This window comes from Limulus polyphemus, unplaced genomic scaffold (genome assembly GCF_000517525.1).
Source record: "Limulus polyphemus unplaced genomic scaffold, Limulus_polyphemus-2.1.2 Scaffold3743, whole genome shotgun sequence".
NCBI classification, from domain to species: Eukaryota; Metazoa; Arthropoda; class Merostomata; order Xiphosura; family Limulidae; genus Limulus; species Limulus polyphemus.
Window position 1 is genome coordinate 24,146 of NW_013669353.1, and position 27,689 is coordinate 51,834.

The 27,689-nt window shown below is 31.2% G+C and overlaps 1 protein-coding gene across 2 annotated transcripts in view; it reads left to right on the forward strand.

Annotated features, from left to right (window-relative positions):
• Positions 1–27,689, forward strand: part of LOC106469959 — a 98,240-nt gene that overhangs the window by 20,218 nt on the left and 50,333 nt on the right. For both annotated transcript variants that reach the window (XM_022398523.1, XM_022398524.1), the window contains exons 6-14: positions 2,359–2,434; positions 3,918–3,997; positions 5,323–5,403; positions 5,678–5,797; positions 10,168–10,282; positions 11,858–11,936; positions 13,625–13,729; positions 24,241–24,372; positions 25,259–25,361. In XM_022398523.1, the coding sequence (XP_022254231.1) occupies positions 2,359–2,434; positions 3,918–3,997; positions 5,323–5,403; positions 5,678–5,797; positions 10,168–10,282; positions 11,858–11,936; positions 13,625–13,729; positions 24,241–24,372; positions 25,259–25,361 (891 nt within the window). The remainder of the gene's footprint in view (positions 1–2,358; positions 2,435–3,917; positions 3,998–5,322; positions 5,404–5,677; positions 5,798–10,167; positions 10,283–11,857; positions 11,937–13,624; positions 13,730–24,240; positions 24,373–25,258; positions 25,362–27,689) is intronic.

Genomic DNA, 27,689 nt, shown 5'->3' on the forward strand with positions numbered 1-27,689 from the left:
TTTACTGTGTCATCCTTAAGAGTGCAATATTTTGCAAGAATAGCACTTATTTATACCATTAAAAAATCACCAATTTACATATTAAAGAATTCACACCATCTGCTGACAACATTTTCATCAGGTCCATCATCCATATTTAGTATCTTAAATTTACTTTTTTATATTTGATTATCTGAATAAATTCACGTATATTCATACTAATAAATTTTGATGTTGTACTAAAATAACAGTTTTTTTCCATTGAATTATGTAATTAGTTTCATTAATATGTTTGCTAAAGGTGAAATATTATTGTTTTTAACAATTCTTTTGTGATCATTCATTCTGAATTTGAAATTTCTTCTTGTTTGTCCTATATAAACTTTTTCACATTCACATGATATTTTATATATACCAAATTTTTCCATTAAATCAATTTTATCTTTAGTTATATTAAGAATTTGGCTAACTTTGTTTATTGGTTTATATATCAGAAAAATATTTATTTGTTTACTAAATTGTTTCATTACTTGAGAAGACAAACCAGGTATAAATGACATTATTTTCTACTTTTTTCAGCAAGTGGTTGTAACTTGATATTTTTATCCCTGTTTTTTAGTTTTGTAACAGCTGTGTCAACAATATTAGGATTGAAACCTCTTTCTACTGCTATATACTTAATAATAACTCATTATTAATATCATTCTGTTTACAACATAATTTTAGTATCTTATCCACATAAGAGTAAAATAAGTTTTCTGAGATTTAGTGTGACAAGATTTTTGATGTGGTGGAATGATTAGAGAGAGAGAGGTTTTTGATAAATATTAATTTCCAATTTATCCTTATTTTTACTAAAACATACAAGAAAGGTAAACTGCTATTTGTCTTAACTCCATAAGTAAATCTGATAGAATTGTCAATCCTATTAAGGTAATTAGCAAAAAGAGCCAATTCCTCTTTACCATGCTGCCATATCAAAAATGTGTCATCAACATACCTTAACCAGACTTCGGTTTTTTTTATATGGTTTTTGTAATGCTTCACTTTCAAAACTGTCCATAAATAAATCACACAATAATGGAGATAAAGGAGAACCCATAGCTAAACCCTTGTTCTGTTTATATACTTTACTGTTAATTTGAAGAAAAAAAAACGTTTTAAACACGTACTTCTACCATGTTAATCATATCTGTTATTTCTAAGACTGAATTATTATTTTCTTTTAATTTTTTCTCAAAACATGCAATAGCTTTTTTCACAGGTACTTTGGTGAACATTGACACAACATCAAAAGACACAAAGATATTTTTATGATTTAAAATGATATGCTCAATTCTTTCCAATGATTAAAATAAATTCTTAACTGAGAATTTTTCGATATAAATTTTGCTACATTGTAAACTCTTAGTATTAGATACAATAGATCTAAAATTGTTCTAAAATCTTATGAACCTTAGGCAAGGCATATAGTCTAGGTAAAATAAAGTTACTTGGAATTAAACTTTGAGGTTTATTTATATGATTAACTTTTATATTCTCATACAGACATTCTTTCAACATTTCTTCAACTTTAGAATTGTTTATTTTTTATTAATAATTACAGATGTCCTTTTTTATCATCCACATCTTGATCATGTAAACTCCTCAAACTTTCAAAATCCTTTTTGTTATTATTTATGGGTTTAAAATTAATTAATAAAATACAACACTAACTTCTAACAATATGCACTTTTTCAACATTTCAGTTTTTCAAGTTAATTTCAATTTCAGTTATGTTGTCTTTTTTGTAACTTTTTTTAGACCACATGAGAAATTTAAACCTCTGTTTAAATCATCTAGCTGTTTATCATTTAGTATTAAATCCGATTTATTTATGACTTTAGGGTTATTTAAAAAATAAATTATACTTTTCTGGTAATGGATCTGGTTTATAATGTTCTTCATTCACTTCTTTTTTCTTGACAAATAAAGTTTTTAATTTTCTGTCCATTACACAACTACCAATGAATCTTAATAGTTAATATTATGTTTGTTAACATGAAAATGCTGTTGTTTTTTTATTTATTGCATATTTCTTCTGTTTCTGCCTATTGAATGAAAGAGAATTGGCTCTTGATTAAACTGGTTTGAGAAAATGGTGAAACAAAGTATTAGTGTAACATCTTTCCTCGAACAATTACACCTTCATAAGAAATATGTTTCTTTTGTATACATTGATTTGTTTGAACATAGAACTTGTATATAGGAATACTAAAGTTCATTACAGCAGTAAGCTTAGTGTTTCTTTTGCTACACTTATGTATTGCTACAAAGCTGCTAAAAAATGAGAATACAAGTTTCAGTATAGAAGTTATATGAGGATGTATAATTTTTTAGGAAAAGAAAAAAAAATTGAGTTTTAGATCTCTTCCTGCTCATGGTGTTTGGGTGAACAAAGAAATTCACCAGAAGTGTGAGTAGATTTTATTTATTTTATAAAAATAACAGTTTTTTTTTTACATTTAGATAACCAGACAGGTATACAATATGATGCTTTGGTTTTTCAGGCACTTAGAATGTAGGCACTCTTTGAAATCATGCATTCCCTTATTTCAGGGGTGGTGAACCTTTTGGGCAAATTTTAGGATCCAAATTTTGAGTAAGGTGCCACTAGCCATATAAGCAGTCCGAACCAAAGTCCCTGGAATGGGGAGGGGCACCTCTTCCTTGTGTAGTTTACCCTCACACTGTTACATTTCTTTGTCCTTCTCTCTCTTTTTGAAGTTGACTGCTATGGAAGGAAAAAACTTGGCAATTTAGTTTTTAACTGATGAATGATTGGGGAAAAATGTATTCTTCATTCAACTGTAAATTTTTTGTTATATGTTATAAATAATCATCATATACTAAAGGGAAAATAACTATGTGTGATATGTCACCAAGTCTTGTCAAAAGCCTAGAAAAATTGCTTAAAAGTTAACTTAAATAACTGTTCTTTGATCAGTGATTAGTTAAGCGTAATGTTGAAAGCATATATACTTTGAAATGATTAATTTGATATGTATTTCTGCAATTATTTTTCTCACACCAACTAAAATGCTTTAAAATTAAGGATTTTGATAATAACTTATCTTATGATAACCTAATTTATGTGAGCTAGAATGGTGAGATCCTGAAGATTATGGGATTGATTTCTCAGCCAATCTCTTGTGATTCTTGTCAGTTTGTTTTAATTAGTCAAAGTCTTTGTTTTATTTCCTCTAACTTTTCAGCATAATCTTGTCACTACCTAATTCTTGTCATACTGGCTGATTAATTCTGACTTTTAAATTTGTTAATTTGTTAATTTATGTTATTTTTCATTAACTGAATTTTACAAGATTAGAATGGCTTAGTTTTGATTATCAAGTTTAAATTTTCTGTGTAGAAAATTTTAGCACTATGACAGAATAAATTATCGTTTATTTATTCAGTTGCAAAAAACAAGAGTAATGATTCTTTATGTACTTGAGCTGAGGTGTTAAAAAATCAAGCAGCTTTTTTGTGTTGTGAATGATTGATTAGTCTTTATATGCATGTCATCCAAATTAACTTAGCAGAAGTTATGACATCTACTATGAGTACAAGAGTTTTTAAATTAAATATCATAAAGAACGAATTTCTAAGTTATTATTTACAATTGGATTTTTGAAGATAAAAATAGCAAGCAAGACATTTCATTCTACCTTACATGAAAGAATAGCACTTCTGTTTAGTGCATATTTAAATTAAGCTAAACATTGTATTGTATCTTTATCTATATATATTGTGTACATGACATATGTGTTACAGAAGCAATTCAAAATGATACTGAACCTCAGTATACTTAGGTATTTATGTGTGACAAACTAGTAACGTTTGAATACTTACATTTTTTAAGATTCATCTTCATTTTTGTATCTCTTTCCTCTAGATAGTATTAACTTATTCAAATCATCATCTGATTCCTGCTAGACTGGGGTTTGTTCTACTCATTCATCAAGATATTCCAGCTGTGGTAGGAATATTTCTATCTATGATCTTAAGGTTATTTGTTTCTTTTCTCACAACTGTGCCATTATTTGTTGGTTGTGATTAACCTTAAATGAGTCAGTAATGGATGAGGACAGAAATCATGTAAGATAGGTATGAAATAATTTTTTTTTTGGCCCCTGGTGGGACAGCGGTAAGTCTTCGGATTTACAATGCTAAAATCAGGGGTTTGATTCCCCTCAGTAGACACAACAGATGGTCTGATGTGGCTTTGCCATAAGAAAACACACATACACATTTTTTGTTTTTGTTCTCTCTTCTTACTGTTTAGTTCTAACAATGGATCTGTTATGGTAGGGCTTGCTTAGGATATATGCTTTGGCAACATGTTATGGTAAACCCTATTAGTTTGTTTCAAATCATAAAAAAGTAAAAACCGACATATTTGTTTATCACATAAGGTAGCAGCATTATGTCTCTAATTAGAAAAATCTCAGTATTAGTTTCCATCCCAAGAAATTAAGAAGTACAACGATGTATCATAAAATATGTTTGTTACATTCATCTAATGCAATAGTAAAAAACAGTACCTGATATAAAGTGAAATTGTTAACTTTCTACATAAAATATCAAAATGTTTTGTGTGTTCATTTTCTTTGATATTAGTTATTTGTGGTAAAATATTTCATCAACTTAAATTGATTTTTGTAAATACTTGCTAGAAGTTTTAATGTTTCAGGAGGAGGTTCTTGCTACATTATTGTTAGAATAATCTCTGATATTTACAGCTTGCAAAAGTGAAAAGAGTTGGGCAATATGACTGTTGAGTGTTTTTAGATAGATTTTGATATGAATAAGAAAATAAAAAGTTATCCTCTGGAGTTAGGAAGTTTTTCAAAATACAGATCACTTTCTTTGAAGTGAATTTCACAAACTATTAAGTATTTTAAATAATTCCCATTCGTTTCAATTATGAATTCAGTATTTAAAACCTTTGATAAAATATACTGTCATGTTTTAAATTAATTCCAAAGTTCTTAAGAAATTCTTGATAATGCATATGTATTAGGAAAACTTTTATGTATTGTTTTTAATTTTATATGTAACTCCAAATAACAGTATGAGCAGTATAATTAATACAAATTTTATAGACTATAATTAATTTCCTAGATAAATAAATAACAAGAACAAATTCTATAAAAACAATACAGCTTTATAACAGAAATTTCAGAGACACTATTTCTAGTAGTCATGTACATATTTCATTATAAAGGAAAGCATTATTAATTTACTTTTTCATAATGGTTGTATGTTGTATTGTGATTTTATATGAAGCCTTGTCTCATACAGATGGAATTACTGCAATTAATCTATCGGCCTTATTACTTCTATGTTATTCATGTAGATGTCAGAGCAACAAATGTTAGAGAGGTAAGAAAATTAAGATTCAGTTTCAAAATACTTTATACTCTGAAGTGTAAAAGCACTTACATAGCATTTAATGTTTAATAGATATTTTTTACTTACTATATTGAAGGTGGGGGAGTTATTGGTTATAATCTTATTCCAAGAATGTCAGTGTTGAAAGAAGACAAATAACGTTTTGATATTTGAACATAGAATAGTATAATATGTCTAAAGTCAGTTTAAAGGAATAGATATTTCTAAGTATTTTTAATTATCTAGTTTTTTATATTTAAATCAGGAGCTTGAAACAAAGATTAATATGCTGGCACTCCAATCTAACAATATTCGGGTTCTTCCGAAAGATCGATCCTTTTTAACATCTTGGGCTTCCTATGATATAGTACGTGCACAGCTAGAGGTATGTAGAGTTAAACATCTTCCTTATATCTAGCATATCTTTTCATAAACCAAGATCATGATGATGTAAGATTAGCAAGTTTAACAGCATGTTAAGTGACCTGTTTATTGGTTGAATTACTCAATCTCATTAATTTATTTAAAATCAAATGACTTAATTATTCAAGCAATATTTTATCTTTAATATGAGAAAAAAAAGAGTGTAAAACACCTATCAGTAAATGTGTTGATTGATAACTTCTGACCTTTGAATATTGCCTTAAGTGTATTAAAAAATGTTAAATTTCCTTTTTTTTAAACACTCAGATTCCATTAGAGCTAACCACAAAAGATGAGCTTACCACATTACATGGAAGTAGTTAGTTGTTAATTAGATTGGCCAGATTTTAACCACAATTTTTATATTATATATATATATAACTTTTACATTACATTAGGAGCATTTTACAGATTTTCATAAGCTTCAAAATATAGTATTTCATATTAAAAGTTGAGATGTACTTAAAATGTTTTTAAGATTTATTACAATACACATTTTTGTCTTCCATAATTGTTTTTTGTGCCAATTTATGTAAATATTAGCAAAGCCAATATTGAGTCATTTAAATTTTTCTTCATTATTGACTCTGGTGGCAAAAGAATATCTACTTAAATTTTTCGTTGTGTTATTTAACTATTTAGGTATTTAACATTGTTTGCCAAGTTAGTTTTAATTTATGGTAAATATATCTACTTAGTGCTCCAGACAAGATGCATATCCTCCTAAATATGCATTTTTCTACAAAGAAAATATATCAGATATGCATAGTATTCACTGGTATGTAAGTCATTCACATATACATGCATATGTGCCAATTTGGGGAAAGAACAGTTTTGGTAATAAAACAAACAGAAAAAGCATGGGAGATCACTCTCACCATAAACTGATTGATGAGTTGCACACTGATTACCCGTAGTTTAATTGGGGTTATTGTTGAACTGAAAATTATATATACCAGTCTAATATAACCAATTCTCCTCAATGCTTACTGTATTGAAATTGTGTTTTACTTGCCTCAGTAAGTCCTTAATAGGAATAAGATATAAGAAAAAGAGCAGCCATCTAGTAAACACAGCAAAACAACACATGTTAAGAGTTGGATAACGAAAAGTCACTGAAACCCAAAAATACACAAGTTCAGAGGCATTGCTAGGTACTTAAAAGATTTGAGGTTCAGGCCCATAGGCACAGGAATTTTTTATGTTTCAATATGATATTGATCATGGTTTTATATTCTTTTTGAAGATGCCAACTAGTGATTTGGGCACTGTCAAATAGAAACAGACAAGAGCCCCATGTGCCAGTGCCTAGCAATGCTTCTGCACAAGTTTTCACCATTGAGTTTAATTTTCAATACTGCAGTTTATTTCAAGAAATAAAATACTCACAATGTCAAAATTTTATCTGGATCACTGACTATTTTTGTAGTTTGCTTTGTGTTGCAGCATTAAGGTTGTTCTTGTTAGCTTTTGTAAAACATTTTTTCTATACATATAAAAGCAAATAAAATTTATAAATTGTAATCTATTTGAGAATTTTCTTTTTTGTTTTGGTACATGGGGACAAAACTTATTTTTTACAAGAATATTTGCTATATCATACATATTGGAACATACTTGTTTTTGAAGAATCTTGTCAAACAACCAAGTGAAAATTACATCTACTTTGGTAAGAGGTATGCAGTGAAATAAATGTAAATGTATGTGTTAAAAAAAGTGTAAAATAACATGACAACATTGTGATTTGAAAATGTAATTGAAATCATGTGCTTAAGAAGTGTTATATATTGAACAGATGTCACCTCTGAAGTCTACTGTATCAGCCAACTGACTCAGCAGTTCAAAAACTTGAGAAGTAGATACATATTAACACTGCTGTTATCTCATTTGTGTTGTAATAATATGGTCTGAGCTGACTATATGTACATGCTAAACCAGTGTGAATTTGCTGAAAGCAGATAGTTTACAAATGTTTAATGTTTTTCTTTTTGCTACATGTATGTATAAAAAAATATATTTTATCACAGAACTAAGTTTACAAGAGACACAAGTACAACCAATTTTAGACTTTTAGGCATGCTGACCAAACTAATTTGTAGGAATTGGAGTTAAAAGGGTACAAAGTTAGGACTGCCAAATACCATATCTATTACATAATATAAATTGCATTCATTTAAAGTTTCTGTTGCATAATGTCAGGTTTTATGTATGGGCTGGATTTTTTAGTGTCTGAGACTTGTTGATAATAACTCTCAACAATAAAGAAACAGCACACAATTCACTTGTTTTAAAATAACATATTAAAAGAAGTGAAACATACATATAAAGGTTCTTTATACTGTTGGTTACCACAGTTGTATTCAGAGCTTTAAATAATTGTCTCGTTTAATTAAAGCCCACACAGGTTGGTTCAGTTACTTTAGAACAAAGTTGATAAGATGAATTATTTCTTCTCTACTCTGTTATTACAATACAATCTGTGATAATTCACTTTAGAAATAACCACTTTACACTCTTTATGGCTAAACTCAAAGTCACACAGTTTAGGGTTAGCTATCTATATAACTAACTTTTTCTAACTTAACTTGAACTACAACGTATTTATAGCCTGACTGAGGCCTAGAACTTTTTACACACTACAAGATATTATGATGCAACAATACTCAAATAAAGCAATGAGGAAAATTCAGAAATTTTGAGTAACATAACATCAGTTCACAACAATTGAACTACACAACAAATGATTTGTAAAACAGTTACACAAACAAACTTGGCATAACTATCACTTCTAAAAATAACTTAACTTTGATACATGCATTATATAAATTATCTAATTCATAATGCTAACATGAAACGTAAAATAAAACTGTCATGTATATCTAGCACATAATATCAGCACTGTTATGGTGACACAGTAAATTTTAGAACACTAGTAAATATTCTTTATCTTAAACACTACCTGTAATTATTTCAGAATTGGATGAAGTTGTTCTTTTAAGTATATTGTTTTACACTATGACCTCATAGTGGCTCTAATATACTTGCAAATTAACTGCAAGCTGCAACCTTGATAGTTTGTTTTGTTGAATTTCATGAAGCTTCTCAAGGGCTATCTGTACTAGCCATCTCTAATTTGGAAGTAACAAACTAAAGAAAGTGTAGCTAGTCAACATCAACCAACACCAACTCTTGTATTACATTTTACCAATGAATAATGGGATTGACCTGTGCATTATTATGATTTCACAGCTGAAAAGGCAAGCAAGTTCAGTGATTAGCTTCTACCCCACAACTTGCATATTGCAAGTAAATGCCCTTATCACCAGGCCATTCCAGGTGAGCTGCAACCTCCAGTCTGTGATGTGCAGGCTAATATAAAAGTAGTCTGAGGTATAGAATTTGAACTACAAATTGTTTGAATTTTTATGAATCATGACACAGGAAATGTGATGAAAAAGATCATGTTTGGTCTTCAAGGTTGTGTGATTTTGATTGAAACTTACCAAACATTACCTATGTTATTGACCTTTAATTTTAACAATTTCTATTTCATCATCTTAATTTCATACACTTTCCCTCAGTAATACATCAAACACAAACTGAGGAAACCAATTAAAAGAAAATACACTAGTTAAACAAAAAAAGGTAATTACAGTGCCATTATTTCTTCTGTTTAAGATGTGTGTTTGAAAACTTATTTACTACTATTTGCATACAGTAAGGGTAAAAAAAAAAATCAATGAAAGTAAAAAGTAAAGAATCTTCCTGAAATTATGAAATACACATTTCATTTCTGCTAAAATAAATTTAACTAAGTTATACATTTACCAGTTTCAAACTACAGAAAAGCGTAAACGATATTTTTTCTTGAATAGAAGTATACTGTTTCTATCTAGAATGTCATACAAGTCAGTTGATTGCTGTACAATAGGTCTAGGATCTAGTGGCTAGTTGATTACTGTAGAATAGGTCTAGCAGTTGTTTAATATAAAATAGATCTAGTGGTTATGGTGGTCTAGATGTTTATTAATATAGAATAGGCTAGGCATGGTTATTGTGCATGAAATGTTATTCTGAGGATTCTGTGTGCTCAACCCATTGCCATAAAAACAAGTTCCATTCTTTGTAGCATGAGAATGAGATGGCCAAATCCCACTATCAGAATAGAATAGTACAAGAGTTGGTGGTGAGTACTATTGTCTTTCCTCTAGTTTGTTACTTCAAAATTAGAAACAGCTATGAGCAGGTAGCTGTTATATAGTTTTGCACACAGTTTTGAAACAAAACAAGTAATTAATGTGGAAATGAAGTCTTTTGGATGTATTTTTGCAGGGATTTGAAGAGTTACTGAGAATGGGAACTTGGGATTTTGCTATCAATCTCAGTGGGGCAGATTTGCCACTCAGAGATGTTGATGATTTGGCTGCAGCACTAGCACAATACAGAGGTAGTGAAGCTGCTACGATTTCTATTTCTAAATTAATGTTAATTCAGTCAAACATTTAAAGGAAGCAGATCTTCCAAACGTAAATGTGGTAAAGTTCTATTTCAAGATTTTGAAAGAATGGTAAACTACTTTGTTTTATATAGATTGAATTTCTTTAAAAGCAGTAGTAGTACACTTCAAATAAACATTGGGACATTAGTTTTTGTTTTATATTAATATGTCTTTTTTTTTCAGAAGAGTGGTAGATGAATTGTATATTAGTAATATTTCTTTAAAAACAGTGATAAACTATTTTATTTTTATATTTCTTTAAACTCAATGGTTAACTCATTTGTTTGATATATATATATTATATCTTAAGACAATAATTATTAGTGTGTCTTACATTTACTGTTTTTAATAAATAATTTTATAATGGCATTATTTCTTTTTTAAAACAATGATACTTGTGTACATTTATGTTTGTTTTAACAATTTGTCTTTAACAGCAGTGGAGGACAGTTTATTCTTTTTCAAACAAAGAGTACTTTAAACTGATTTGAGAAAAGTGGTGCTCTATTTTTATTTTTTCAGAAATACTGGTATGCTGACTTGTGATAAATTAATAATTTGCCTTTATAAACTGGTATACTATACACACAAGAGTGCTGTACTTTATTTTAAAATGGTAGTGTAGTGGATATTTCATTACTACAAGATTTTTCTCTGAGTTCTAGTCTGAAATCATTTAAATCTGGTTGAGTTCATGTGCCAAATTCAACCAAAGGTATTCTGTAGCCTGTCTTGTCAAGGAACCTATCTGCTGTTTCACGAGAAATTTGTATTGTATCCTACTTTAACTTGTGTGCGAATATCCACATTCTGGTGTCTTCTTCGTTATTGGTTAGCTGTAGAAAGAAAGTGCTCTGTGCATGCAGTTTTGGCAGTCTCAGACAGATTCTTTTGTTTTCTGTCTTTAAGAAGAGGAGTTTTTCCTAACTTGGAAGAGCCAAGACTTGCTTGTGATGTTCCATCTGTACTTCAAGCTTTATAATAGTTACTTCTACTGATTGTGCCCACTTTATTATACTTATGTTTATTTCCCAACTGAATTTGTTTTAGTTTTCTGTATTTAAGTACAATGTAACTTCTTCATTTACCACTGCATCTTAGCTTATCATTCTCAATAGTTCTACTGCTTTGAAAATCAGTTTCCTATTGTCAACTTGTAATAAGAAAATAAAGTGTAATGCTTTTATTCAGACTTTATCACCATGTCTTATATCTATAAATCCAACTGCAACAAATTACTGCACTAAACTTTCCATATACTGAATTCTTGAAATTTTAGATTTTGCAGTGATCCTTGAATTACCATAATAATCTACAGAAAAAAAATCACTTCAGCAAACCTGCTATCCTTTAGCAAATGTTCTTTTATTATCAAATCATTTGATATCTTTCAAATCATAAGTAGTCCAAAATATTTGTATCTTGTTCAGAATATTGTAGAAAAAAAAGGCATGAAACTTTGTAGTATTTTAACATAGTTGCTAATAGAACCACATGGTTTAATGGAGAAACCTTGTTCTTTAGGCCTGACCTTCTTCCCATTCTATTCCTGGAGAAACCAAAACACCAACAACAACACGAAACCACTTCTGGAAAGTGCTTTGTGAGTAAAAATAAATTTTGTGCATAAGAAAATAAACAGAAAAATGTTAAAAGTAAAGAACAAATGTAGGTTCTTAACCTCACAATATCCCACATTCAAAACTGCTACTCATTCTCTGTATTCTGTTGTGGAAAAATGATTATTCTTAATGAAACAATAAGATAAAAACAGAGTAACTGGTTGTGTTATTGTCATGTGCATTTGTTTATAGCTAATGTTGTGATGTTGTTCTTTTATTGTTGATTTATTTAAAGTTATCTATTAAGAATAATTTAAAGTCTAGTGTACGTAAACTATAAAAAATGAATTTATTTCCTCCTTTAATGTCTTTAAAAGCATAAACACTTGTACACTATTCTAAACTGTTGTAGGTCTGCATTACAATTAGCACTAATATAAAACAAATTAACCTACTCAATAAGCATGATAGCAAACAAAGATCTAAATATTTCAGAAAAACAATAATTGATTCAACTTTCTATCTTTGAAAAAACTTTACACTTCATAACTATCTTAAATATACTAGAAAAAACTTTATGTCACATTCTTAAAACAATCTAGATTTTATAGGTCTATGTTATTAAATGTAATCATTAAGGTAGCATATTCCCTTGATATAATGTTATCTAGGTTTTTGCTTTTTTATCAGAAAAAACTTCTTCATACTATTCTTTTTGTATGAAAATGTATTCTGGAACATGTTGTGTAACATTACCACTGTGGCTAATTTGCATATTATAAAAATAAAGAAATACAAAAGAAATATCCTATATTCTTGATCACTTATACAAATATGACTGAATACACCTGAAAATGGGTCCAGACTTTGATGGGATGTGAAGAATTAGTCTGGAATAACGAAAACTGAAAATTAATTCAAGGGCAGATTATGGCACTAATGTGTATGCCCCAAGTAGGACATATGCTACAGTGAATTGTTAATTGTCATTTAATAAAAACCAAACCTCTTATCACTTTACTTTAGTCACTTGTTATCCTTAAATTATATGCATGTATGTATAATATAGTTTTTTTTGGTTGTGACTACAGAAAGAATAATGTATGAGTGTCTTTGAAAAAATGTTTAGGTGAACATTTAGTGTTCTAATAGATATGTGAAAAACTTACTCGTGTATTTTTTGTCTTATCTGTATACATATATAAAAAAGTGAGTAGATTTTGTATCCTTTGAGTTTTGCAATTAATATATTGTTACTTGTGTAATGGTTAAGTTCAGTTTTGAAATCTTTTATGTATTTTAATAAGTTTTTCAATGCATTGTCATCTTCTTTTCAAGTCTAAGAAAACATATTTATTTCTATATTTTAATAGTTACTTATCTGAGAAATAACACACTTCAAGCTTTTGGTAATATTTATTATTTTTATGTTTTGTCTTCAAAAAATGGAAGCTCTTTTAGTTTTTGTTGGTGTGTTTCTGGAAGTTAAATCTTTGTGCTTTGTTTCTTAAAACTAATTAGCTTTCCTAAACTGTGTAACTGGTGAAAAGTTTTGTTTTTGGTAGCACTTAATTCATTTAATTTTTTTTTCTAATAAGTATTTCAGCTATTTTTTGTGTTGTTTCTGGTAGATAAGTCTTTGTAGTTTTTTTAGTTTGTTTTTGAAAAGTACCTGCTGTTAGACTTTGTGGTGTTATTTGTTGTTAATTCTGTTTTTTGTTTCTTTCAGGCATGCTTGTGAGGGATATGTTTACAATGTCTCTTATATGGCTGGAGAACCACTCAGTGAGAATCTGCTGGTTTTTTCTTCTTCTCAATGGGGTGTATTTAGCAGGTATTCTTACCAGACAAATATTTTCTGTTATTTCATGAAAAATACATTTCTAAAAATAAATTAGTTGACTTGTAGTTAAGGTTTTATGCTACTCGGTGTTAATCTGATTGAAATTGTGTTGAATTACAGTTTACTTCACACTAGCCTTATATAATGCAGCAAAATAAAAGATTTGGTTGATTTGTTATTTGACTTATTTGAAAGGTGAGTTCAAATATAGGTGTACGTGTATGTTTTCTTACATTGTATTTCTGTATGAGTGCAAAATCCTGGCCAACTCTGATGTTGTAAAAGCAAAAACTGCTGCTGAAATTTTAGTCATTGTGTAGAACTAATAAACTCTCGGTTAATTTTCAATGCATAACCTTCTTGGATTGCTTAAAAAAATTTATTTTGACAGTATTTTCCATTAGCCATTTAAGAAAAACTAGTATGTTTATGGAAGAGTTATGTCATTAGAAATTTTAAAGCTGCAAATGTGGAAAACTTTTGTTAAATATTCAACTTAGTCTCAAAATGAGTCAAGCTTTGACTTTCATTTCATACATTGCATTTATATGATAGTTACTATAGTTCATTTGGTACTTTAAAACGTGTACTATAACAAAGAAAAGCATAAAATATGTTCAAACTCAAAATTTAATTTTTTGATTAGAAATTTAAATACTACATAAGAGAACAAAATGATTATTTGATACAGTAGTATTAGAAGCATTGATTTTTGATATGGTATATTACCTCCTCTCACATGTATAGCTATTCTCGTTGAGTGCTGCCCTCTATATGCAAAATTTTTTTCACAAACCACAAGCCTTGAACTCCTACGAACATGTAATTCATTGTGTGGCAACCCTCTGCCAATAGGAGTACAATGCACCTTTCTGATGCATGTGACTCCTTCTATTTGATTCTACCAAACTATCACTTCTCATTAGGCAGTGATCTAGTGCAGATGTTTTTTTCAATTTTGCTCTCTTCACGTGTTTTATTTAAATTGTTTGTGAAGTATTGATTTTATTTAATTATTTTGCTACAATTTGTTTTCTGTAGTCTTGATGCAATAACTTACCTTTGTTTGTTTATATATTTTTTAATTCTTCACTGTTTATGATGAAGTCACCACTTCTAGCACAATTAAGCAAGTTTAAGGTTGGAGGACCTCAACTGAGGAAGTTTTGGCTATAATTCGTTGGGAGGTTGATCGTTAAATGGGTTGATTGACTTCTTCATGAATCTACTGAACCTGCTATATCCTTTCCGTTACCTCGGAATCCTACTACCAGTCAGTGTCTATCTCACAGAGAGCTATCAAGCCTGCTAACCAGTCTTCCCCAGGTTTTTACTCCAGGCTTTTTGTAGTCCCCAAGAAAATCAGAGACTGGTGTCCTGTGATCGATCTCTCCTGCCTTAATCACTATTTTAATCTTCTCCATTTTACCATGGAGTCCTTTCTCACACTCAGGTGAGCATTTTCTCCAGGATTGTGGACTACCAAGGTAAACTTCTTGAATGCTTATCTCCATATTCCTGTTTCTCATCAGTCCAGACACTATCTTTGGTTTTTCCACCATGGAGTTGTGTATCAGTTTCACACCTTGCCTTTCAGGCTTGCTTTGGCTCCATATATCTTTTGTCAGGCAATCAAAGTCTTTGCCTGACTTCTGCAAGCTCGGGGGTTGTATTTACACTACTACATGGATGACTGGCTTCTGTTAGCTCATTCCAAAATGAAATCTTCACAGCACATTCATCCCAGCAGGCACATGATGTCACTATGACATTGTCACAATGTCATAATTAGGTTGCAACATTATACAACCACCATGTGACCAATAGGCAACATCAAATTTCAGACATCAGCTTGACCTTCTAGTTTCAATGTCATATTGATGTCAGGATATGATTGTGAACACAATTTACCCAGGATTCAAACCTCAATACCAATAAATAAAGTACTTTTCCCAGAAAATGTAGATTTTGAATTGAAATATGACAATCAGATTAGATAATTTATCCTAGAAATATAAACCTTGTCATCACATTATGACAACCTCTTACAATTGAGTCATGATGTCCAATTTTGTTTCATATATAATTAACATTCTTCTACATTGGTGTGCTTTTTTCAGCGAAATACTGTACAAAGTTTGTTGAAACTTTTATTATAAAAATTAATTTTAAAAATATTCGTTTTTGTTTCTGTGTGAATTCTTGACTCAAATGCTCAATATTAATTAAATGTTTATTTGTAAATGTTTGAAAGTTGTAAATATTTTTTCGGGTCTACTGTGCAAGTGACTGCACATGCTGATGTTTGAACAGGATCATGACTGTGCATGTGAATCATTTCAATGTAAGTATAAAATTAATTGAAATCATAAGATAAAAGAATAACTAAAACAAACACCAATTAAAAGTGGTTGTACTTTGCTTTCAAAAAGGCAGACATAACATTTGCTTCAACTAATGCATGATAGTGTTCAAAATAAATTAAGTTTTAGACAACCCACTTTTAAAACTAATTTCAATCATCAGTGCATGGTGGTCTTTTTGAATGCTAGGTTGTGATCCTGACTGATTTCTGGATAGTTCATTTGGGTTTCATGAAAAGAATAATTTGATTAAAATGTATTAGAAATTCTGTCCATTGTTCTCTAAGTCCCCATGTTATTATAATATGACACAATAGCAGACTTACTGTATGCTGAAGAACCCAAAAAAAGATTTATAGACTAAGATGATAGCTCAGTGCTAGGCATTCACAAAATGGCAACTACAAATTACTTAGTGTTTTTTACTTATGTCACAAGTATCATTTTACCTGTGGAAAAATATGTATGTAAAAGGCTAGCAAAAAGCTTGTAATCCTACATGTTTTTTATTTTTATTTCATTCAAAATCATTAGGATAATTGGATTTATATGGGTTTTAGTAAATATAACCAAGTTAGATCTGATCCTCTGCATTGCAGCAGCTCTAGCCTAGGCAACTAGGATGGGCAATAAGATTGTCCATTGCTTTGCCCCTTAATTGCTGGTCTTTTGATACAAATAATTAAAATAGAAACATCTTCAGTTTAGCACAATGGGTGCAGTTTATAATGGTAATCATTATTGGCTGTTTTTCCACTATTGTTAAGAGGGGAATGATCGAAATACATAATAACTTTTTAAGCTGTAAGAAGTAATATATTTGATTTTCGTTATTGGTATTACGTTTTTTTTAGTTCCATGATGTTTGCAATTTAACATTATCAAAATAGTATTATTCTAATTATAATGATAGCAATACAGACCACCCTAATGTGAAATGTCCAACATTAAAAAGGATCTAATGTTTTTCAGGTAGTAGAATGGCCAGCCAACCGGCAGCCACTGAAGTAGAGATTGCTACATGTGTCTCTCAACATCTGAAATATGCACCAGACCGTAGGAAAAGATGTGGGAGGAAGCCCAAGAACAAACTGAACATCGTGTATTATATGGCAAAAAAATTTTTTATTGCACTTGTACTGTTTTATCTTGCAGTGAGTGATATGGGCCAAAATTATTTTGACATTATCACAACATTGGGATTTTTTGTTGTCACAATGTTATAATGATTTGATGTCAGATTATGTTACAACTTCCAGCTGACCAAATTCTGATATCAGGTTATAACTGGCACAATGTTGTGTGCCTGCTGGGATCTGCCTCTGACAAGAAGCAGCTTGAGTGGGTTGGATTCTCTTTCCTATTACCTACCCCAATATCTTATCTTCTTGGGTCTCTTTTACAATGCCCACCTCAGTTGGGCCCAACCTTTTCCACCTTGACTCTGTTGAATGGAGCTTTCAATTCTCCATGCCCTTGCTGCTCTCTCTCTCTCTTTCTGCTTGCAAGGTTCTATCACTTTTTGGGGACTTGGGCTTCTATGGAAGCACTAATCCCCTGTGGTTAGGCATATATATGGTCTCTTCAGTCGACTCTGCATGACCAATGGAATCTTGCTCGGGATCTCTTGGACTCTCTAATTACCCTTCCACCTTCCTTTTCAGATGATCTCCATTGGTGGTTGAACAAGGACAACATGAAGACAGGTATATCTCTTCCTCCACCTCATCCAAGTTTGCATTTATTCACAAATGCTTGTCTCCACAGTTGGGGGGCATGGGTCGATGAGCAGGAGCCATCCAGATTTATGGTCTCCAGCAGAGAGGTCTTATCATATAAACATCTTGGAACTTCTAGTGGTACAACATGCTTTGGATCACTTTCTTCTTATTGTACAGAATTGTCTAGTCATGATCCATTTGGACAATTCTACAGTAGTAGCTTATATCCCTCACCAAGGGGGCACCTGTTCCCTTTGTGGTCAAACCTTGTAACTCCTTTTTTTGGGGCCTACACACTGGGGATATGTCTTCTTGCATGTCATGTTTCAGGTGCTTTCAACCTCTTGGTGGATTGCCTTTCCAAACCAGAAAAAGTTTATCCCAGTGCCTTTGCTATCAGTGGGGTACTCATCACCTGTATGCATTTGCCACTTGCCTCAATTACCAAATTACCTCTTTTTGTGGTCTCCAGTTTCTCATTCTCAGATCCTAGCTGTGGATGCTCTCAGCTAGGATTGGACCAATTGATACCTTTATGTTTATCCTCCCATCTGACTTCTTCCCAGGGTGATTTCAATCATCCATGCCACTCCATGTCAGTTTTTTTTTTATTGCTCCTTACTGGTCAGCACAACCTTGTTTTCCTCATCTTCTTCAGCTCCACACTACCCTTCTGTTGGCTTTTCCTCTCATTGCATCCCTACTACATCAATCTCAGTCACTGTTCCTTTATCCCACCCTTCCTACCCTCCGTCTTCATGCCTAGCATTTATCAGGTCCCTGGCAAGGAGATACAGATTTTCTAGGCATGTCACTTCCTTTTTAGCATGGTATATTCACCCTTCCTCTATTGAGATTTATCAATGTAAATGGAACATCTTCTGCCATTGGTCTTTGAGTCGGGGTTTTTCCCCTTCTCAGCCCACTGTTTCTCTTCTTATTGATTTCCTCACATGGCTGTTCGATCATGGTAATTCTGTTTCTTACATAGATGGTTTTCCAGCAGCCTTATCCCACACCTTCCATTTTTCTCAGTACCATTTGGTGTTTTCCTCTCCTACCGTCTCCCTTTTGTTTAATTTCTTCTGGATTTGTAGACCTACTCATCAGGCGGTCCTTCCAGATTGTAATGTCAATATTGTTTTTCACTGCCTTACTCTACCTCCATTTGCACTTTTGTCCTCATGTTTCTTGTTTCACTTATCCCTTAAGACTTATTTCCTACTTCTTTTAGCCTGTGGGCATCCTCAGTCTGATATATTTGCTATTAATGTTTCATGCACACTGTACCATTCCATATATGTTCTTCTTTATTTGGATCAGTCTTTCCATAAAAATAACATTTATCAGTTGCAGAAACCAGATTAAATTCTTCACTTCCAGAACCATATTATTTTATAGCCAGTAACAAATTCACTGACTCAGTTATTAAATCTTTATATGTATTTGTACTCTTGAGTCTGCTGACTTCTTTAAATTGATGTTCATACAAAGAGATGAAAAAGGTTGCTATGATGGCAGGAATCTTGTTCACATGTAAAAACCTTTCTTGTGCATTTGTTGTTTTTAATAATGTAAGGCTTCCAATGTAAGACCTTTTCTTATCGCTTTCATTTCCAACCATATCATAGGGATCTTAGTTTCAATTTCTGTAATTGCTAAAAGATTGAGAAATTTCTTCAGAAACATTTCAAAAGACTGAAAAATTCACTCTGACCATAGCTTTGTAAGTCATTTCAATGTATCAAACACAGCAGCTTCTTCAACTTTATCTGAATCTTGCATACTTTCAAATCTCTATTTCACATAACACACAGTATTGTTTATAACAGACACCCTGACTTCTCCTAACCATTACACAGCTTTTTGAGTTTCTTTAAATAAATACTCCTTGAATAGTTACATTACTGATGATCATTACTTCTTTGTGCCCTGGACTGCCTCTCAGTACATCATTATTGAAACTGTTTTTGCAAATTGTTCTGAAAAATAGTAAGAACATATGCCATACCTAATAAATGTATCAATATCTTCAAAATGCCCTACAAAAACGTCAGATGCTGTGTGAAAAACACTGGTATCACAGACTTCTTTGGCGTTGTGACTATAGTGTGACAAGGTTTTATACTGTCTCCATTTTTATTTCTTCTTGTTGTCAACTTTGTTATGACAAGAGCAATGGCTGGGTCTGAATATGTTATCCTATGGCAACAACAAAATGGCTATCAGATCTTGACTTTGCTGATGACATAGTCTTACTGAGCCAAGCTTCGAATACACTACAGCAGATGACTGCTGGTCATGAGTGTAATGCTGGAAAAGTATGCTTGAAAATAAATAGTGAGAAGACCAAGTATATGCTTATTGGACAGCATCAGAACTAAACCGTAACAGTCAACAAAAAAATACTGAAAGCACTGACCACTTTACTTCTCTTGGCACAACATTGCAAGGGATGGAGATTTGGAAAACGAGGTCAGCACCTGTCTGGGAAAAGTGACAGCAGTGTTCCAACAACTTGGAAACATTTAGTACTTTAATACCAGCTATATAGCTTGCAAGATGTAGAAGACAACAAAAGTATCTCAGAAACTTAACATTTTTTACCAGAAATTTCTCCATAAAATCCTGGTGATATCTCATACAGAGACCACGTCACCAAGGAAGAAGTCATATGATGAAGCAGATGGAGGCAACTTGAAAATATTGTGTGCAGGTTGAAGTTGGCTAGTCATGTCATTGGACTTCCAGATAGTCGACAGGGCAAGACAGCACTGGTCTAGGTACCACCACATTGCAATAAGAAAAGTGAATGTTCCAAGAAAACCTGGCATGTGACTGGGAAAAGTGGAGATCTTTCATCACTATATGTTACAATGGGAACAGAAAGAACTATCTTTCTTCAATTTGAATGGTGCACTTATTGACAAAAAATTATTTTCCTTTAAAATGCCCCTTTGCTTTAACTGTTTTATTATAAACATCTTCAAAATGAATAACAATAACTTTTCAGTCCTGTAATAAAGCTTTATAACATAAAATTTTCTAGTGACCTACCTGATACAACAGTGATTTTCAATTTAACTACCTATTCTAATGAGGTATATGAATATACTGTGTGTTTCTATCTTGTATTATTATTGTATTTATTCTGAATTTATCATTTGCTCTGTATATCTGAAGGTTCCCGTAACATGGTTGAGAAAGCTATTAAGTTGATTTTGTTCTAACTGCTGTTTTTCTTTGTTATTCTTGAATGAATAATATCTGTTCTGCCCTGGAGGTTATATATTGCTGCATTACTGGCTGTTGTACAAGGTTGTCAACAGCAGTGTCCTTCAATGGTCACTCAGGTTATGATGTAATTTATCCATATAAAACTGAATTAACTTTAGAACTACATTGGATAGGTCTACTAGATAACAGAAGATTCACTCAAGATATCAATTATAAGGTAATACTAAAGCTCTGATTATATGAGTCAATGTAAAGTAAAGTGACAAGACTGGAAACAAAGTGTAAAACATACTGCACAACCTGTATTAGAGCACTAAACACAAACACAGTTTGTACTCCATTAAACACAGGACAATTATTTTTATTGGCTCTTCTATATCAAATTGTTCAAGCTAAATCCATGTACTAGGCTATAATTACTAAGATGATATTCCATTCCAAACAAACTAAATGTAACGTTGCTTAGCATGCAAGATACTTCACATTTACCCGTGGCAACTAGCAATACCCACATGACAGTTCATTCTAATTATAACATAGGTGAGGCCATAACCTCTAGATATCACCTGAACAACCACTGAAGGTCACTGCAGTTAACATTCTTCACAGTGGATTGTATTGAGCAATATCCTTCCTGGGCAGTAACAGGTATTATCCATTATAAGAACAACAAAGGAACAAAGGTATCTTAGAAGAAAACTAACTTAATGACTTTCATGACCACGTTTTATGTGAAACGTTCACATATTCAGAACAAAAAAATGAGCTTAAGAGAAATACTATGATATTACAAGAAGATTGAAACACATGGTATATTCAAATACCATAATATCTAAAAGTTATGGTTTCATCTAATTTGTCTTAATAATGACCAGTTATGTGAATAGTGCTAGCCTCCCTAGATAAATGTAGTTTTTCTTGCTAACTAAAGAATGTTGGATTTAGGCAGCTTGGAACAGGATCTTGAAAGAGAAGCAGATGAAAGAATACAGTAAAAAAGAAAGTCCCATGTAAAAAAAAAAACAAGTACACACACCATGTTTGAGTTTAGTGCTATAATAAAGATTGTTCATTTTGCATTTCTTTTTATGTCCAGTCTTGTTATTCCATTTAACATCAGAACTCAGGTACTAAGATGTTTAACATTATTTTATGATTGATATTTTGAACAAATCTCCAGTTATTAAGTGAACCTATGTGATAGTTTAAAGGTTAACTTAGTTTTACCTGAAACACATTTTCAACTGATTGTAGAGTTTTTTTCATGCTTGGAGGAATATTTAAACAAATTGTTCAATGATACTTGTAATCTCTGTGTTGCACACCGCAAACATAACAATGATACTTGTAATCTGTGTGTTGCACAACACAAACATAATGTGTGTATGAATAGATTTTTGTTGTTATGGCATCTAAATTTCACCTGTCATAATTTCAAGGATAAACTAAGTACACAATTACTTGATCTGTGCGACACTAAAATATTCAAAGGCCTAGCATGTGGAAAAATATGTGTAGGGATTTTTAATGGTGCAATGAAGGAGACAATACACATCATTAACTTTGAAATAAAATTGAAGCACTTTTAACTGAAGAAAAAGGTAAAAGAAAAGCTAATTGATTTGTGCAAGATCTATTACATTATGATGTGAAAAGTAAAGTAAATGGATAACTGTATAAATGTAAAAATGGTAAATAAAACAAAACACACATGATTAGCAGGCTGAAAGATGTAAAACAAAGGTGAGTCTTGGCTATCTCAGGATAAAAACAAATGTGTTTGAAAATGTTAAAACTGTATTCACAATTAAAAACTGTCATTTTCTCTGAATCTGACCAATCAGAAAATTGATCAACAGAATCTAGAAATATCTCTGCTCCATGTGAAAGTTGCACAACGGAAAGTAAGACTGTAACCATCCCATGAAACAATAGATTATTTTCCTTGATCTGTTAATGCTGCAGAGAAAGTAACACCTATGGCTGGGTTTAACAAATTAATTTGACTCTATATCAAATGTTCCAAATTACAACTTATAAAATTTCAAAACATTATTAGATGTATATATGCAACATAGAAGAGTGAGATAAGTAGTATTTGCATACTGCACATCTAACCATGCAACTTTTATCATCTGTGCCTAAATCCACAATTAGCCAGACCATATGTGTTTATTTTATTTTCAATTTGATTAAACCAACATCAGTACATGACAACATTTTTCTGATATTGCTGGATGCATTCATTCAGTTGTTAGATAATATTTGTCTTACTAAATTTGTTTATGTATCTGATATTCAATATAAGAGATTCAGTTGTGGATTGATCAGTGGTTTTAGCTATAAGTATTCTTCCATATCTAGCACTTTTTATTTCTTCTGTCACACCACTTTAACTCACCAAGAGTGAATTGGTACACTAAAGTTTGAAACATTAGCTAGGGTAGGATTACATTTTGTATGTGTATTACAATCACTAACTGATCATTACCAATGATGAATGAGCAAGTATTTTTGGAGCCTTAGCCAAGATAGGATTACATCTTGTATCTTTTTGCAGTCACTAAATTATCATTGCCAGGGGTGAGTGGGCAAGCTGATTTGTGAAGCCTTAGCCAGGATAGAATTACATTTGATATGTATATTATAATCACTAAATAATCATTGTCAAGGGTGAATTGGCAAGTATATTTGGACCCTTAGCTAGGTTAGTATTATATCTTGTATGTATATAACAGTTACTAAAAGGTTATTTGAAAGAATTTACCTTGTACCTAGTAATTTCACACAGCAGATAACAAAGAAATGGTCATATAATAAAGAAGGAAGTTCATTTCTCCACTTTGATTTTATATTGAAAATAATCTTCTACTTAATCCTCACTTGATCTTTTCTATGAATGGGAGAACTAGATCTACAACAAAGTGATTTGAAACTATTATTGCAATTGAAACAAACAACATTTTTCATGTCAACGTTTAATGATGATTACGACAGTTATACCTCATTCAGTGCTGTAGATGTTGTAATTATATCAAAATGGTTATGAATAGGTATAAAGAATTTGTTTATTTGTGCATTATAATATGAGACCAAACATTTATATCTAAAAAAGTGAATCTAATTCTTTCCATATTAGAGGTATGACATTACTGTTGTTTTTTCCCACAAACTGCTATAGGAATTTTGTGCAGTATTTACTGCAAGAAGAAGAGAGATCAGAACAATTCAATAAACATCAGTTCTACCTTCAGACCAGTCCTGTCCCAGACGAATCATATTTAGTGACAGCTCTAGTAAACTCACCATTTAAGTAAGCTGCCAGTTAGCTAACTGTATGCTCAGCTTATAACTTTCTTTGTTTCATACTAAGTCATTTTGCATACTTTAAAAAGAGTGTATGTAGCATTGTCAAAGCCTAGAACTTTCAATGTACACACTTTGTTCAAACTATAATAACTTGACTTTCAGATTATTGATATGTTTTTATTCAGTTCACACTGCCATTAGTGTCTACATATTGAGCAATTATCTTATGTTTTCATCAACACTCAGTGTAAAGAACTGTTCAGAAAAATTTGGTGAAGTCACTCATTTTGTATGTAAAATTCTTAAAGAACCTCAACAGTAATTAGTTGGATTAATTACATTATTTAGATGTGCATTTTTCTGTGTTTGTTTGACTCGTATGTTATTAGGGATCATTTAGGATCATCACAAACATTTTCATGCATAAACACTTTAGAAGACTATATTTAACAAGCCAATAAGATCAGTATAGGTTCCATTGGCACTCCATGGAGTAACTTTAATTTTTTCTCATATTAAATATGTGTGTGTATATAAAGTGTGGCTTTAGAATGTTATTAACCTTAAGAACATAATTATCATTGTTTTGATGTGTTTTCCTGAAGCTGTTTCTCAACATTTCCATTTTATTTATAGCGAAAGTTAATCCTGATGAATTTCAGACTACATAAACACAAATTAACACTACTTTTTAAAAACTTCAGATGTAAATCACAAGACTGTCATAATAGTTTTAATAATGTTAGAACTAATTCTCTTTTCTTGGCTAATTTTTACTTGACAGTCCTCAAGGCATATCTCAGTAGTTGCTTATTTCTAATTCATGCACTTGTTCCTTTAATACATTATTTGTTCAACTTCTTTCAACAAATTCTTTTGTTTTTCTGAAGTAAGACGCTTAGAATGGGAGGAATTCGTCATTTTAAAAGATTTTCCAATACTGATATTGACAACTTGTGTCGACATAGAAATGATGCTGATTTTTGTGGCCAGGTGAGTTTTGCACTTTTAAAGGATTTCTTTTAACTTTGAAGAATGCTATAATGTACGTGTAACTGTGTGTAGAAAATTGGTTTGTCGTTCTGGAAGGAAGGATTAATTGGTAATTACATAGAATTTACAGTTATAGCTACTAACATGTGTAATTACAGGTCTTACATTTATAGAAGTGACTTCTGTTTTTACTAGTCAGTATAAGTAATAGTACAAACTAGTTAAATATCCTGGAATAACAGCTTATATTTATTAGTTTGTTTTTATAAACTTAACATCTAATATAGGCTCTCAGTTTTTCTAGAGAAGATGTGTACTGATCTCCAGGGTAAATCTAGTACACAGGCATTTGATTTCTGCAAAAATTAGAGGTTTGAGGATCTGCTATTTGGAAGGATAGGTGTAATGATAAATTACAGATCGATTGAAAGAGTCAAAATATGGGTTTGAAGCCATAGTAAAAATAAAATACTTATTGAAAATGAACCGAAAGTGACAAGCTGATTCTTATGTGATAAGACTATTGCAAATTAAGACATATATAAGTGAAAATAATTGAATAGTATGCAATTAAAAACAATCACATGATTAGCAGCAGCAACAGGTAAAATATAGACAAGACATGAATCCAGCTTGCTGAAAATTAGTATGAACTTGTTATGAAAATGCCAAAACTGATTGACAGTTCATACTTTCTCTGTAGCTGATCAATTAGAAAATAGCCACCAGAATGTAGAAATATCTCTGATCCATGTGACAGTAGCAAATTTTCCCTCCATGCACAAGGTAAAGTAGGATGCAATGCAACTACTATCCTATGAAACAGTTTATAAGTTCCTTGAACAGACAGACTACAGCAAGTAATATCTCAAACAAACTTTAGCACATGTTCAGATTTAGAATATTGAAAATATTTTAAATTATGAGCAAATAGCTCAAGAGACTTTGACACTACTGCCAGTGAATATGAATCTGTTTTATTAGCATATTTGTCGGAGGCTTTCTTTTGAACTTTCTTAGGTGACAGTGATTGAACAGAACTTCAACTTCATAAAATCATCATTGTGATAGATGCTTAACTATAGACTTTACCAATCTTCTGCACTGATTCTTGCAGTGGCCATAACAAGTAGTTTATCTCTTTTTTTTTTAGCAATCTCAAAAGATTTGGCAATTGTAGCCTCAGTTATCTATTATTTCAATAAACAACTTATCATTATAAGGGCATATGAGCCAGGCTTTCTAAGGTGCTGATGTTGCCAGTGTTTTGGGGCAAATTTCTCTGATTAAATACCTTACACAAACATATAAGACGATGGACAGAGCTTTCTAAACATATATAATATGTTGAGTTTGTGTTAAATTTTTCCAGCAAACCAAGGAAATAAATAATGGTGAGGTGTTAAAAGTAGCATGTCACCAGAAGAAAAATTAAATTTCAAAGCAATAACACAAACACAAAAATTGTAAGTGTAACTCAAGTCTTTATTATGATTAATTAGTAAACATTTATGTTTTGAAAATTTGTTACCTGATTGTCTCATTACTTTTTCACATATAAAAATATCCAAAATAACATGTTGCAGTAATCATGTGTTCTCCCTTACGGTTGTTTATTTTCACGACAAAAATTACAAATTTTGGAGTAAATAAAAAGATTAGAGTCTAAAATCAATCCAGGAAGTAAATAATTGGATTTGGTCATACCCCAAACATAGGGTATCAAGAGATATTTTGGGTATGTCCATTTGGAGCTTGTAATAAAATTAGTTTTTTAAGCACAATTTACTCATATATCTAGTGTAGGTGCTCAAATTATGTCATTTTGTTATATCATAATACACAACAGCAAAGACATTTGTTGTTATCAGTAACTGAAAGGATAAGAGTTAATTTCATTCTTCATTAAAAATCACTGAATATAGTCACGTAAACTTCTTTATGTGTTTTCCTGTATTTCAGTTTTGGGATATATTTTGAGTTCACAATGCTTTTCCCACTACATTTAGTTTCCACCATGTGCAGATGATTAGGGTGGATTTGAAATATATTAGTCACAAATCAACTCATTTTCTTGCAAGAAAAGTCCTTGAAAGTGGGATTACATAACAGATGTGTAGCTCTTTAACTGTATAACTAACATTCAAATGGTGTGAGTGGTGGTAGTTTTAGGTTTAAATGACTGATAAGTTGCAAAGCTAAATCTATTAGTGATAATTAGTGGTCTGTTTATAGAAACAAATAATTGGGGACATGATGAAATGCATGTAAAGGAGTTCACAGAATGGGTAAAGGAGATCACCATTTTAATTCAACTCCATATATATA